At 32.0% G+C, this 15,265-nt stretch overlaps 3 protein-coding genes and 1 pseudogene across 3 annotated transcripts; 3 read left to right on the top strand and 1 right to left on the bottom strand.

Annotated features, from left to right (window-relative positions):
* Window positions 1-2,331: 2,331 nt before the first annotated feature.
* Window positions 2,332-3,202, top strand: LOC120143774 (probable sugar phosphate/phosphate translocator At3g11320). Its single transcript, XM_039158009.1, has 2 exons — window positions 2,332-2,495; window positions 2,685-3,202. The coding sequence occupies exons 1-2, from the start codon at window positions 2,346-2,348 to the stop codon at window positions 2,829-2,831; spliced, it is 297 nt and encodes a 98-aa protein (XP_039013940.1). The 5' UTR covers window positions 2,332-2,345; the 3' UTR covers window positions 2,832-3,202.
* Window positions 3,203-7,183: 3,981 nt separating this feature from the next.
* Window positions 7,184-7,736, top strand: LOC120143859 (uncharacterized mitochondrial protein AtMg00310-like). Its single transcript, XM_039158080.1, has 2 exons — window positions 7,184-7,301; window positions 7,408-7,736. The coding sequence occupies exons 1-2, from the start codon at window positions 7,184-7,186 to the stop codon at window positions 7,734-7,736; spliced, it is 447 nt and encodes a 148-aa protein (XP_039014011.1).
* Window positions 7,737-8,026: 290 nt separating this feature from the next.
* Window positions 8,027-8,602, top strand: LOC120143860. The gene has a single exon (XM_039158081.1). It carries the CDS (start codon window positions 8,027-8,029, stop codon window positions 8,600-8,602), a length of 576 nt encoding a protein of 191 aa, XP_039014012.1.
* A 2,376-nt stretch (window positions 8,603-10,978) lies between these two features.
* On the bottom strand, window positions 10,979-11,220 carry LOC120143861 (annotated as a pseudogene).
* Window positions 11,221-15,265: the final 4,045 nt, after the last annotated feature.

Consider the following 15,265-nt stretch of genomic DNA (forward strand, 5'->3'; position numbering starts at 1 on the left):
TTAACCTAGTCTTTATCTGCTTCGAACTTGAATTATTTTGACCTGAACTGACATCGATCCGAACTGAAAATGACCCGACCTGAACCCGATCTGGTGTCAAATCAACCTGAAAATGATCCAAACTGATTTGACCTATACCTGACCTGATCCGAGTCAAACCATCAAATTGACCTGACTTTACCTGTACCCGATTTTACCCAACCTGCCAGGATCCGACTGAAACATGTCCGATTACCTGATTTTACAGTCCTAATCTTACCCTTGTCCATGTTGTTACAGGGTTATCATTGCCAGTGGGGTATGCATTTTGTTTACTTTCTTTTTGTTTTTGAAACTATTAGCTGTTTTTAAGGAAATGGATTGCCTTCATTTTGTTGGAATGTGGAAGCTGGTTTTGCTTTACAAAGTTGAATTCTACTGTTGGTTATTCTGCAAATTTTTGTCCGTTCTATATTTTTCTTGTTTTGTGGCAATGATAGCCTTTTCGTAGGGGATTTGATTGGAATGTAGAAAATTTTATCTTGATTGCTGTAGCATAGATAATCCATTAATAGTTAGGATTGCGGTACGTTGAAGTTAGAATGATGAATTGAAGAATTCGCTTTAAGCTCTATTTAGTTGCCGTCGCCTGAGAGATTTTAAATTTCTTAGATTTTTGTGATCGGGGTGAATATAAAAATTAGACCTCTAATAATAAGTATAGAAAAAAATTAAATTTTAAGAGTAAAAAAAAAATTGTTTGTAAATTGTTTTTTAGTATGTTTAATAAATCATCTAATAAATATATAGTTATCTCAAATATTTTCGGGACCATGAGCGAAACTAAAAGATAGACTCTTATAAAATAAAAAATATATTCTAATACTTTGAATAATTAATTTAATATTATGTTAATAAATCGTATAAAAATGATTAAATTAGGGGCTTAAATTATAAAAGTAAAAAGTATGATTGAAAAAATTAGGGACCCCAATTATAAAGGTAAAAAGTAATATTAAAAAAATAAGGGCATCAATTTTAAACGTAAAAAGTGATGATGAAAAAAATAGGGGTCTAAATTATATGAATAAAAAATGGGATTAAAAAAAATTAGGGGCCTCAATTATAAAGGTAAAAAGTGATATTGAAAAAAGCATGAGCTTAATTATAAAGGTACAAGGTGGGATTAAAAAACTTAAGATCATCAATTATAAATGTAAAAAAATGGGATTGAAAAAAAATTAAGGACCTTCATTATAAAGATAAAAAGTAGGATTACAAAATTTAGGGACCTCAATTATAAGTATAAAAAACTAAAATTAAAAAAATTTAAAGGTTTAAATTATAAAAATAAACAATATTATAAAAAAATTAGGAGCACTATACAAAATGAGGGACATGAACAGTTGCTCAAAGTGCATCCCTAATAGCAAAATATATATATATATATATATATATATAATTTTAATGAAAAGCGAAAAATAATTTAAAAATATCATATCAATATCATTCTTTATTTTTTAATGATGAATAACCAATAAAATTTAAATTTAACGTTAAGTATATTTTAAAAAAAATAATTGAATAACCAAAACAAAAATAAAATAATAGATGAGTGACTAAACAAATAATTTATTATTTTTTAATTATATATGAATTTCTCAATTATGGGCCCCGGCCAAGAGGGGCCTGAACAAGTGCCTCTCTTGTCCATACTCAAATACGGGTCTGGTTGGAACTCACATGAATTCCCAGTTTTTTTTGCTTAGTTTGGAGATTTTTCAATGTAATGATCGCAGCTTGTGGATTATCAATGATTAAATCATTAACTTATTGCTTATTGTTCATCAATCCTTATAAGTTTAATCTTTCCACCTTATGCTTGCAGTTCTCATATTGTATGTTGTAGTTGTGGCATTTAGAAGTGTATAGTCTGAAATTTTGCTGCTCTATTTGATTGAAAAACCCTGAAACTTTTTTGTTTTCTCTTTTAATTTTTTTTAAAATTTGTGTTATGCATTATTCACAATATTATAGTTCATTTGCTTAATGTGATTTCTGATTGTTAGTTTCCATTCTTCTTACATGACCATAGGGTGAACCGAGTTTCTATCTATTCGGTTTTATCATGTGCATTTCAGTTACGGCGGCAAGAGCTCTCATGTCACTGTTGCAAGGAATTTTGCTTTCTTCTGAAGGGTAAGGAATGTTTATATGCCTATGCTTATGCTTTGTGGTTGATGGAATATTTTTTTATATTCTCCTTGTCTTGTTGACTTTGTTTTAGGGAGAAGTTTAATTCCATGAACCTCTTCCTCTACATGGCGCCAATAATCGTTGTATTTTTACTTCCTGCAACACTCATTATGGAAGAAAATGTGGTCAGTATTACCCTTGCCCTCGCAAGAGACGACACCAAGATCCTTTGGTATCTACTATTCAATTCAGCACTATCATATTTTGTGAATTTAACCAACTTTTTGGTCACAAAACACATCAGCGCCATGACTTTACAGGTATGACGTTTGTGATACTTGTTCAAGCCTTCTCTTATCTCCAACTCTCCCTCCCTCCCCATTTTAATTACTTCTTAGGAAGGATTGATCAAATTATGCTGTATGAAGTTGAAGTCACATAAGTATATAAAAAAATTCTTAGCATGGGTCTTAAGCTTTTTGAGTTACTGAGATGTTTTTGTCATGCAGGTTCTAGGAAAAGCGAAAGGAGCTGTAGCTGTGATTGTTTCAATTTTGATTTTTAGAAACCCAGTCTCCGTCACCGGAATGCTTGGTTATGCACTCACGGTCTTCGGGGTTATACTCTACAGTGAAGCCAAGAAACAAAGCAAATGAGAGATCCTAGGAATACAATATGTATGCGATCGATGTATATTTTGTTACCTTTATCGCGAGGACAGCAACAATGTTCAGAGAGGTAGGTACGTCTGGGGCCATATGGTAGCATATGATGCCATGGATTTTGTGCCTTGGATTCAATTCTTTCTTTACCTTGAAGCCTGGGAAACTGCATTTTCCTACGAACAGGCAACAGCTGCTGGATTTAGTCAAAACTTTGAAACTCCAATAAGTTACTGATTGGTCTTTATCATTCCCAGCTCTTGGTTGTAGAGGAATATCGTTTTTATGGTTTTTGATTCATTCAGGGAAAAGTTGTAAAATTGCTGTTGTTACACAGTCGATACGTTGTTAAATTTCCAATGTTGATTAAAGGAAAAGGAATCTCGTGAGATTTACCATTTTATTGATGAGCAAATGACAGTGAACTTGATGTTGGTATTTCTCCTCAGCACCTTTAAACATCGATGTCGGACACAGACGTTTGATTATGTCGGACGAAAATCGAACAAGGATGATTTAAAGAAATGAAACAAAAAAAGTAACATAGCTACATATTGTAGCATTGGTTTGCAACTTGCAAAGGTCATTTTACTACTTTGGGGAATGCATATCCGGATCCCGTAGATAAATCAAATACCACAGCATATATGCAGATGAATGTTAACTCATAAAATATAAATCAGATGATCCATGAATAAAACACATTGCAAACACAAGGAACTGAATTCAAGCTTCTGGAAGAAGAGAGAGTAATATACAATTCATTGTTCCATACTAATACTTTCCACTTCCTCTGCTTTGCCTTAAATCAAAGTATTATTAAATTCTTCTAATTTAAATTATGCTATTTTTGAGAACTCGGTTGAGTTTTATACGAAGATTTTAAAGTTTGTTTGGCTTGAATTTATTTTTTTAAAATTATTTCACTTTTTTAATAATAATAAAATACAAATTTAGATATTTTAAAATTTGACACGACCACGTTCATAAATATTTTACTTTTTTAATGTATATAGTAAAAAGATACCCTATAAATATTTGCGGTGGATGGTTTGAGTTATTTTTGGAGATTTAATTCATAGCATTTTGAATGAGGTTTTCTTGGTGGAGAATACAATGTTAGCATGCATATACGTATATATTAATATTTGATTCTATATATAATAAGTCGTTTGAGTTTATGATTTGAAAAATCTTGAACCGTTTCTGAAATAAAGAAATTATTTTTTTATCTCTTTAAGGTAAAGAAAGAGTTTCTTTCAATCAAGAAAACTCATTTTTCATCTTTTTATTATTATCATTATTATTAAATTAATCACCTCAATTTTGATAGCGGTCTCAATTCAATTTAATAGCGCGTTCATCAAGAAACTAACTTGAATTCAATTATCTTCTTAGGAGCCCCTCTAATATGGGGACTGGATCTGGGTTGCTTCAACAACATCTACGGCAGAAAGCAGTCGTACGAGGCGTGAAGGGGTGGTGTATGTCGACAGCGACTCATCCAACAACTCCATCACTCAAGAGGAAAATAGCCCGGCTTCGGGTAGACTTCGGAGGAACGTTAGAGGCAGACCTTGGATCCCGGGACGAGACCTTCTTTAATCATCCAACTCTAACCCCGAAGATGAGATCCACTCGACTGACTTTGACAGGTTTCCACTGCATGTTTGTGTTGCTAGAGATTCTGCAAGAGATTCGGCAAGAGAATAGGAAAATTTTCAGAATGCAAATCCGAGTGTTCAAGCAGAAGTTGGCTCTTTAAGTTAGGGCAAACGTAAGGGATGAGATAATGGAAAAGGCAAAAAGAAGTACAAGAAAATTCATAGGCAAGATCTGAATACTACCATGTCCACGATGAACTCACGTGCTAGAACTAGCGAGGAAGAAGACCCCAACAAACTCGCAAGTGAGCAGTCGGAGGATGTGTTTCTTACGGCGGTGGCTGAGGTGCAGCCCCGCCGATCTCCATGATCGCTTTATGCTGGAACTGTCGAGGGCTTGGGAACCCATCGACAGTTCAGGAGCTACAGAGACTCATCTTCGAAAAAGATCCTCTGATTGTCTTTGTGTCGGAAACTAAGATTCGGAAGAATAAGGTGGAGTCGATCAGACTCACTACTAGGATGCATGGTTGTTTATCGGTGGATAGATTGGATGATTGTGTTGGGCTTTTGCTGCTATGGAATGAAGGCATTAATGTCTCGTTGAGAAGTTTTTCTAACCTTCACATTGATGTGTAGGTAAACTGGAAAGAGTACCACTTCAGGTTCACGAGGTTTTATAGTTGGAGCGCTTGGGAGGACAAAAGAAGGAACTGGGAAACTATTGCAAATCTGACATCCTCTTCTTCACTGCCATGGTGTAAAAGAGGGTATTTCAATGAGATATTGCATGCTTCAAAGAATGAGGGAGGAAAAAGACAGTCTAATGTTCACATGAATGACTTTCAAAGTTATCTTCGGGATGCGAATCTATGGGACATCCGACCTAGGGAAGGATGGTTTACACGGTCGGGTGGAACCAAGGCTCGAACTTTTGTTAAGGAACACATCGATATATTTGCGGCCACCAATCTTTGGAGGCTTATGTTTCCCGATTGCTCAGTGACTACAGTCCCGACCTCTTGTGCTCTTTTCTTGTGTTTGGAAAGTGTTGCTCCCTCTCGGCCACCTAGAGCTGATTACTTCAAGTTTGATGTTTGTTGGGCGAAAGAGGAGCAATGTACTAACATTGTCAGATCGATTTGGGAGAACCAGGATGATTCATTCTTGTGTAAGATTAAGAAGGCATGAGATAAACTCGGAAGGTGGCAAAAGATGAGACGGTCGCAGGTGAAGAGAGACAAATGGCGACTTAGAGACCAAATTCTTCAATTGGATTCAGCTCCGATTTTAGACCTTGTTTGCGAGCAGCGTTGTCAGGCCATAGCTGAACTGAAAGAGATTATCGACAAGGATGAGGCTTATTGGTTGCAGAGATCAAAGGTTGCATGGTTAAAGGACGGAGATAGGTACACTACTTTCTTTCATACTAGAGATAATGGAAGGGGAAAGAAAAACTGGATAGAAGGTATTGAGAGTGAGGAAGGATTATGGTGCGACCAGTTGGATGACATCTTTGATGTGGCCACAAAGTACTTCACCTCTCTCTTCCAGTCTTCAGGAGCCGAGCCCGATGAGGAGATTTTGCAGGCCATTGATCGTTGTGTAATGCCAATGGACAATGAATTGCTCTGTTGCAAGTTCATCTCCGAGGAAGTTATCCATGCCTTTTCCCAAGTAAACCCTTTTAAAGCCCCTGGTATTAATGGTTTGTCTGGTCATTTTTACAGTTGTTTTTGGAATGTTGTTGGCCATGATTTTGTTTGTCTTTGTCTTGACTTACTGAATGGTAATATGAACTGTGCTGATGTTAATTGCACTATAATAGTGCTTGTTCCAAAAACAAACAGTCCAATTTTAATGAAAAATTTCAGACCGAATAGCCTTTGTACAGTCATCTATAAGGTGGTGTCGAAAGTTATTGTTAATCATTTAAATCCTTTTATGTCTATTTGCATTGTTGAAAACCAATGTATATTTGTGCAGGTTAGGTGTATCTCGAACAACTTTCTAGTTGCTCACGAGTTGATTTATTATCTTAAAGGTTCAAAAAATGGCCCAAATAAGGGGGTGACTATTAAGCTTGATATGGAGAAAGCTTATGATAGGGTCGAATGGGATTTTGTGCTAAATGTTACGATTAGAATGGGGTTTAATGAATCCTTTGTTAACCTCATCCGTAATTTTATTAGCTCTGTTTCCTTCCAAATTAGGTTGAACGGTGCTTTGTCAGATCCCTTCACCGCGGAAAGGGGACTCCGGCAGGGTGACCCTTTCTCCCCATATTTGTTCTTATTTTACGCACAGGGACTTTCAACTTTGCTTCTTGAGGCAAAAATGAGAAATGATATCAAAGGTTTTCGAGCTAGCTTTCGAGGACCAAGAATCTCCCACCTCTATGCAGATGATAACATCCTTTTTATGAAGAACTCCGTTGAGGAACTGAGGAAAAACAAAAGCATCCTATTGAATTATGAAAGGGTGTCAAGACAGAAGGTCAATTTTGAGATATCCAACATCTACTTCAGCCCTAATACTCCAATCTTTGATCGTACAATTTTCCTCAATTTACTAGGAGTAGAGAAAGCTCAGGATCTTGGAAATTACCTTGGTTTGCCACTTGCAGTGGGAAAAGGTAAGAGGGCCGCCTTTAACTTCATCAAAGATAGGACTGCTAAAAGAATTAAAGGGTGGACAAAAAGACTTTTATCATTCGGAGGCTGAGAAATTTTTATCAAGTCTATGGTTCAAGCGCTTCCAGCGTATGCCATGTCCTGCTACCTGTTGTCAAAAGGTGTTATTGAGGATATTAAGACCCAAGCGAGGTCGTATTGGTGGTCGGGCAAGCAGGATGCTAGAGGTTGGGCTATGCTTGCTTGGGATAAGGTTTACCGGTCCAAAAAAATTGGTTGGGATAGGTTTTAGGGACCTCAAGATGTTTAATATTGCCCTCATGGGCAATTAAGTTTGGAGACTCATTAATGACGAGGAGTCACTAGCCTTTAAGGTTCTCAAGGCCAAGTATTTCCCTCGTTCAAACTTTCTTGAAGCCAGACTTGGGGACATGTATTCTTATGCGTGGGCAAGCATTATTAAGGCTAAGGATGCACTGATTGAAGGCTTTTTTTGGAGAGTGGGGATGAACAGCTCAACACGGATATTCCTAGACAAATGGGGGGACTCAGGCCCTCTCAAGTGGAATGAAAGATACATGGATAGTAGTGTTGTTCCTATTAGGGTGGCGTATTTTATGCTTCCTGACTATCCCAGATGGGATGAGAATAAAGTCCGATAGGTGCTGTCAAGGGAAGATGCAACTCAGGTTCTAAAGACGTTGATTGCACCCACCCATGGGGACAAAATTCTTTGGTGCCACCATAGCTCAGGTTCCTACTCGGCCAAGTCAGGTTACAATTGGTTGAAGATTCAAAACAGCTCGACTTTGGTCTCGGAGAAAATATGGAATGTTATTGCTGAGGCAAACGTTCTCCCTAAGATTAGAGTCTTTGGCTGGAGACTTTTTCATGAAGATCTTCCTATTGGGGAAAAACTCAAGCAGGGCAGACTTGGGGATGGATTTGTAGCATGTGTAATGCCTCGTTGGAATCGGCTCTGCACGCGATTAAGAATTGCCCTAAGTTGAAACCTATCTTCAGTCTGTCGGGTCTACCTCAAGTTATTGTCGATTGGGAAGGGATCTCCTGTTTGGATTGGTTAAAATCCACGCTCCCCAAGCTAAACCGAGAAGGATTTGATCTATTCCTCATGTTGCTTTGGAATGTTTGGAATCGTAGGAATAAATGGATCAATAACACAGAGCTTCAACCAGACATAAATGTCATTTTAAAGGCTTGGAACCTTCTGAGTGAGTTTAAACAAGTTTCTAATCTGTTCGCTTGCCTTAGCAGAGAGACCCCTCCCCGTCGAATTCGCAAGTGGTGTAAGCTGGCGCAGGGGTTGATTAAGATCAATGTGGACGGGGCATTTTATCACAAATCCCATAAGGTCGATATAGGCGTTGTGGTTCGAGATTCGAACGGTATGGCCCTTGGAGGAATGACTACTCAGATTGATCCTCCTGATACGGTTGAATCCACAGAAGCTTATGCGTTTACACAGGCAATTAGACTTCTGCCGAGAATGGATGGAACAAAGTGTTAATAGAAGGATATGTTATCTCGGTGGTAAACATATTGGCTAATTCATCCATGAACAAGACCTAGGACCTCTCTACAATAGGATTGTTGCTCAATGAGGCTCGTTCCCTCCTTGATGACTTTCCATCCTTCAAAGTTCACTATGTATGTAGTGAAGCGAACAAAGTGGTTTACACGCTGGCTCAATGGGCCTTATCGAACCACAGTCTGATTTGGTTTTTCCTGGATGAACCTGAATGTATTAAGCAACTTGTTATCATTGATGCTTTTGGAATATAAGCTATTTCTTTCCTAAAAAAAGAATCATTCATAAGATTATGATCAAGCAGCTGTCAAAGAATTTAATTCAGCGATGGCAACAATTGTCTGATAAGGGAGTTTCTGAAATTTTTATCGACAAGTAATTATGATCCGTCTTAAAAATTCTCCATGTGCATTTAAATATGATTTAAAATTTTTATATAATTTTAATTTTATTTATGAATTAAATAATAAGTTAGATAATTTATCTTTCTTAAAATTTAAAAAGAAGAGATAAAACTAAAAAATAACTTTTCTTTTTATCATTGAATTTTATTATATTTTTTAAAGGGTTCAATTGTCATTTAAAATTATGTAAGACAATTTACGATAATAAGCGCTGGCGTTTATCATAGTATAATTATTTTTTAATATTATATTAAATTAACAAATACTAAGTATAATATTAATCTTTTCAAAAAAATAAATGAATAAAAAGTAAACTGAATTTCGAATTTTTTAAATAAATAAATTTAGAATCAAAATTAAATCATGTGAGAAATTAATTGAAATATAATATGAAATGAATATTGTATAAATATATAAAATGTATTAAATTTATATAAAAATAAATTATTAACATGTATATAAATATCTAATATTTCAAATACATTTTTTACTTGAAAAATAACATAAACATGAAACAAGTATGCATGAGACATTGATAGTTTATTTAACTTGAAAAATCACGTGAATTAATTTTTTAATAATTAAAATTCTAATAGTAAATTAAATTTTATTTATACGTTTAGTCATAAAAAAAGCATACAATACAAGTGAAGATAAGTAGGCATAAAAAAATCAATATTTAAATACATTCAATTAAATACATTCAATTAAACCATTTGTATTAATATTTAACGAAGAAACGAACTGTCACGTTCGACGAACATCGATGAACATTATTAATGATAATAAAGAGTAAATTATACTAACGACAACCTAACTATTATCTCTTTTTATTTTGACCATCATTTTTAAAATTTTATTAATCACTTAATTATCTAAATACATTCAATTAAGCCACTTGCATTAATATTTAAATACATTCAATTAAATCACCGTTAATATATTTAACAGAAAAATTGAAGTAACAATTAAAACATTTAATATAATTATACATGTAATCAATATCATTTATATTTTCTATCAATTTGATCTTAATTTTAATAAATTAAAATAAATTTAAATTTCATATCAAATAGTACCCTGTATCATTAGTGTCAAATAAATTTAACTCTCATATCAAATAAATTTAACTCCCGTATCAAATAATAACCTATTATTAATGTCATATATCACTTGCGTCAAATAAACTTAACTCTTAAATAGTACCTTGTGTCATTAGTGTCATCATCCGATAGGATGATAATTAAGTAATCACTAGTATAATTTATCTTTTATTTTAAATATTTTTAACTTTGAATTTTTAAGTAATTTATATTTTGAATATTTTAACTTTAAAATTTTAAGTTATCTTTTATTTTAAATATTTTATTTTTAATTTTTTAAATAATTTATATTATAAATATTTTCCTTTTAAATTTTTAAGTAATTTATAATTATAAATTAAACCCTTCAAAATTTAAAATTTTATTTTTTTGAAATTTTAAATTTAAATAAATCGAATTTAAAATTTATATAAATTATTTGAATCTTTAGAATTTTAAATTCTTATTAAGTAATTTATAATTATACATTAAACCGTTTAAAATTTAAAATTTAAAAAAAATCAAATTTAAAATTTCTATAAAGTAATTAAATCTTTAGAATTTTAAATTTTTGTAAATTAAATTTTCATTAATGGTGTTCATAATTAAGTGATAAACTAATTTAAATTTTTATAAATTAAATTAATTAAATGATAAACATCAGCGCTGGTCGAGGTTGTATAATCTTTTTATACACATTCATCGTTCGAGGTTGTAGAATTTTCTTTATACTCATCGTTAGTGGTTCTTATTAGTGTTGGTAGATGATTAGAGCGTTGTAAAATTTTTCAAATTTATATAAAAGATGTTAAAAAAAATGAGTAGATAGCAGTAGCCGGTAGGGGGATGGGCTAAAGCAAAAGCAAAAGCTAGGCTGTGCCGGTAACGCCCAAATCTTGGTTGCCGTCATGATCGGCATGGGGATTGCCAAAGACAGGTCCACCTTGGCCGGCAGGATCATTGACCTTGTCTTCTAGCCTATCAACCTGAATGCCACCCTCATCTTCCTTGGACCTCAGCTCCGTCTTGCTCTTATTCTCTCCTCCCTGCACTGATTCATATGTTGTTGCCGTCTCGACTCCTTGGGCAACGCTCCCTGTGCCCCTGACATTCTTTCCTTCTTTGTTTTACCCTTTTACTTCTTCACTACTATTTAGCAACAGTGGTAGAATACGAGTATATATAGGGTAGGTCAACATATAGACTTACCCAGACACGTGTAGCCTGCACCGACTCCATTTGGCTTTAGATTCAACGGTTGCTGCTACGTGTGTGCCATGCAATACTCTTACTTGGCAGCTTAAGAGCTTACATTTTTAGCTCTTGATTTTTCATTTACAAGTGAAAGATTGCTTCGTGTCGATTCTTGATTGCGATATGCATGCAATGTCTAATGTTCAGTTTTGGGGTTTATAATTGCCAATATTGATATTTGGGTTGTGATGAGCTTGGTTATAGGCTATAAGGTTGACAACACGTATCCATTAAAAATTGCAACTGTCCATGGCCCAACAAAACCAAAACTGCCACACCAACAACTACCCCTTTTCCTCAAGATCCCACTAATTAACATTCAAGACCAAATTATAAAACATGAGATTTGATTTATAAATTTATTAAATGATTTCTTAAAATTAACTATACAGTTCTATAATTAATTTCTATGATCAATGTAAGACTTTATAAAAAAAAATATGACATTTGAATTATATAAGATTTTATGGTATAAGAATTGTAAATAAAAACAATTAGTTTTTTAACGGTCAATGCAAGTCGAATGAAAACCGTTAGTTAATTAATTATAAATGTAAGTTGGATGGAAACCATTAATTCACTAACGATCAATGCAATGTATTGATGTAATATTTTCAAATATATTTAACTAAAGGCACGTCGCATGATATATCGCATAATGTGTCACATCATTCAAAATTATGTAATGACATATGTATTGCATCATTAAAAGTGGTGACATAACATGTGATATATCACCTAAAGTGATTAATGATATCTGTTATATCATATAAAATAATAACGTGACATATATCATGTTACAAATGAAGCACACGTGAAATTATCATGTCATGTTGATTGTTATCAAATAATAATTTTTATCTAATATAGACGATTTCGATAAAAATATTAAAATGTTAGCAGTTAAATGTTAAAAAAATAATATAGACTAAAGTGATCATTTTAATAACTATCGAGGACTAATATTGGTATTACGCCTATAATATCTCATACATTATATTTTTTTTACTTCATAGATAAATTTTTTTAAACAGTAATGTTTTTAATGAAATATATAATAATTTATAACACCGCTTGCTAAAAGAGAAAATAAAATAAAAATCACCATTAGTGTGGGAATAATTGGAAGAAAATCCACGTAGCATTATCCTCCTCTTTTCAGCATCTTTATCATTTCTTCTTTACGCAGAAAAGAAAAAGCTTTTTCCACAGTTGATGGAAGATGGGGTGGGAATCACCTCACCTCCCGGACAAGTGTCTTCACTGCTAAATAATAAACCTCCATTTTCAAAAAAATTAATTAAATTCCTGAGCTGTTTAAGATTTTTTTATTAATTTTCAACACATTAAATACTATAAATAATATACGTGAAAACTTGTAATTATAATTTTTTAATTTATTAATTAATAAATTTAAATTAAATATAATAAATATTTAGTATAAGGATGATTAGTTTAACCTAATTTATTTTATTGTAAAGACGGTTGGGTATTGAAGAAAAAAATATTTATTAAAATTTAACATTTGAGTTTAAATCTTTTTAAAATATTCGGCAATTTGAAGAGAATAATCACATCGTTGATTTTTTTTAATTAAATAAACTAAACCCACTTTATGACACCTGTTGAAAAGAAAAAACAAGAATAGTGTATGATTTGAGATTGGTGGGGGCAGGAGAACACTATAAGACATGTGTGCACCAAATCTTGAAAAGAAAGGAATTGGGAGTGGGCATAGCCTCTTAGGTTGGTGTTTAGGGTTTAATTATTTTTTTATAGATTGGGTCTCTTCTCTCATTTTTGGCAATGGGGTTGGGATGCCCTCCATACCAAGAAACTTAACCTCAGTAAATATTATCTTATACTTATATTATATTAATAAAAGAATATTCTTAATAAAATCATATAAATATTATGTTTTCTATATTATTAAATGACATGGGTTTTATAAAATATATTTTAATTTTGATCTCTCCTCATCAATAATATACATATTATCTTTTTTATAACTTGTTCGAATAACGACCTTATCAAAAAAAAAAGTAGTTAGGAGGAGAGGGGACTTGAACCCAAAACCCCTAACAAAAAGATTATACGTTTAGACACTAAAGTAAACTAAAAAAATATGTTAAGTTCTACCAAAATTGTTTTATAAATTTGTGTTTAAATTAATTATAGAAAAATAATAATAAAATTGTGGAGTGAGAATTGTCGGGATTCAAACTTAGAACCTCCTTTATTTCAAGAGGCTGATCTTTTTGCTCCTGCTCCTGCTCCTGCCAAGAATTATTGGATGTTCCAAATATACGTAAATGAGAAACTAATCTTTCCATTGTTGTCAAATATGAACAAGAAATTGGATAAAATTGAAATTTAATCAAAATATAATATTTGGACACTTTAGTAAGTTAAAAAAAAATTAGTTATTGGAGTTATATCAAATTTTAATTTAATTAATTTATGATATTTTATAATATGAAAATAAAGTTTTAATTTAAATAGAAAAACTAACTTTAAAACTAAATGAAATTACAGATTATTGTTGTTTATCTGAAAATATATTTTCAGAATATTTTATATTTTTTTATAAAAAATGTCAAAAGATCATAAATCAAAGTACTTTATTAAAATAAATTTAACACTAATATAAAAATTAAAACTCAAACTAAAATATTTGGATAAATAAAAAAATCTTAAAAGAAGCCCTAACCAAATTTCACCTCTGCATATTACCTTTCCTAGCAGAAATAGATTGAGGGAGAGATATCGTGGTCTTCTTGAAAGTATCAAATTCTTATATAATTTATTTATTTTTTTAAATTTTATAATTCGTCATCTGATATAAAATCTGATCAATATTATTATATTGTAGAATGTAATAATATGTAACCAAATCTTTAAGAAAACTCACCGGAATTAATATTCAAAGTCAAAATGTAGTTATGGTTGTATGATAGTGGTAATGAAACTTTGCAATGCATTAATATGTAGTAGTGCATACTTATGCGACCAAGTTATCATTACTACTTAGACTCTCCTCTTTAATTTAACATATATGCTTACGCATATAGCATAGAGAAAGATGGGTTGACCTTCCATTAATATTATTAATGGCAAACACGAAGTGGCGATTTCATTGAGAAAAATTGCATTTTGCATTGGAAATAAATAGTATAATATTCCCTTCACCTTGTAATAGCAAGTAGTGTATAATACGAAAGAGTGAAGTCTTATCATATCACACTTTATGCGACAATTAATGGGTGCTAAAGCAGATTTTCAACTATGGAGTCGATAGAAAAGTTGAACATATTCCCCCTCTTTTCTTATAATTAAACAGGAAAAAGCATGTTCCATATCGATAAAAAAAAATATTATTGCTCCATGTTGGTCCCCAAATGGCCGATCCTTCTCCTTAACGAAATGCACTTTTGCAAAGTGTATATTTTTTAAAATTATTTTTTCAAACTTATTAAATAATTTTAAAGATAAAAGAGATTGTTATTATTTTAAAAAATTAAGATTTGAGCAATCGTATATATAGGGTATGCATGTTGTTAATTGATTAATAAAATTTTAAACTATTAATTTTTCTTGAAATTATAAATTAATATATTTCTCTCTAAGTTTAATCTCATAGTAAAATTAATTTTTGATTTAAATATATATTAGATCTTTATATTATTTTAAAATTTTAAATTTAGTCTTTATGTTTATTTTTACTAAATTAAATATATGTATTATTATGTATTTAAAAACCTTAATTTCTCACTAAATTTATATTTACTTTTACCGTTAATTATTGACTTGATAGCTATAAAAGGAGAAATGTTTTTTAATCTCATACGTTTACCGTGTTTATCCATCTTAAAAAATAAATGAAAAGTATCATTAATTAAAGA

Source organism: Hibiscus syriacus, unplaced genomic scaffold, assembly GCF_006381635.1.
Source record: "Hibiscus syriacus cultivar Baekdansim isolate YM2019G1 unplaced genomic scaffold, ASM638163v2 tig00110864_pilon, whole genome shotgun sequence".
NCBI classification, from domain to species: Eukaryota; Viridiplantae; Streptophyta; class Magnoliopsida; order Malvales; family Malvaceae; genus Hibiscus; species Hibiscus syriacus.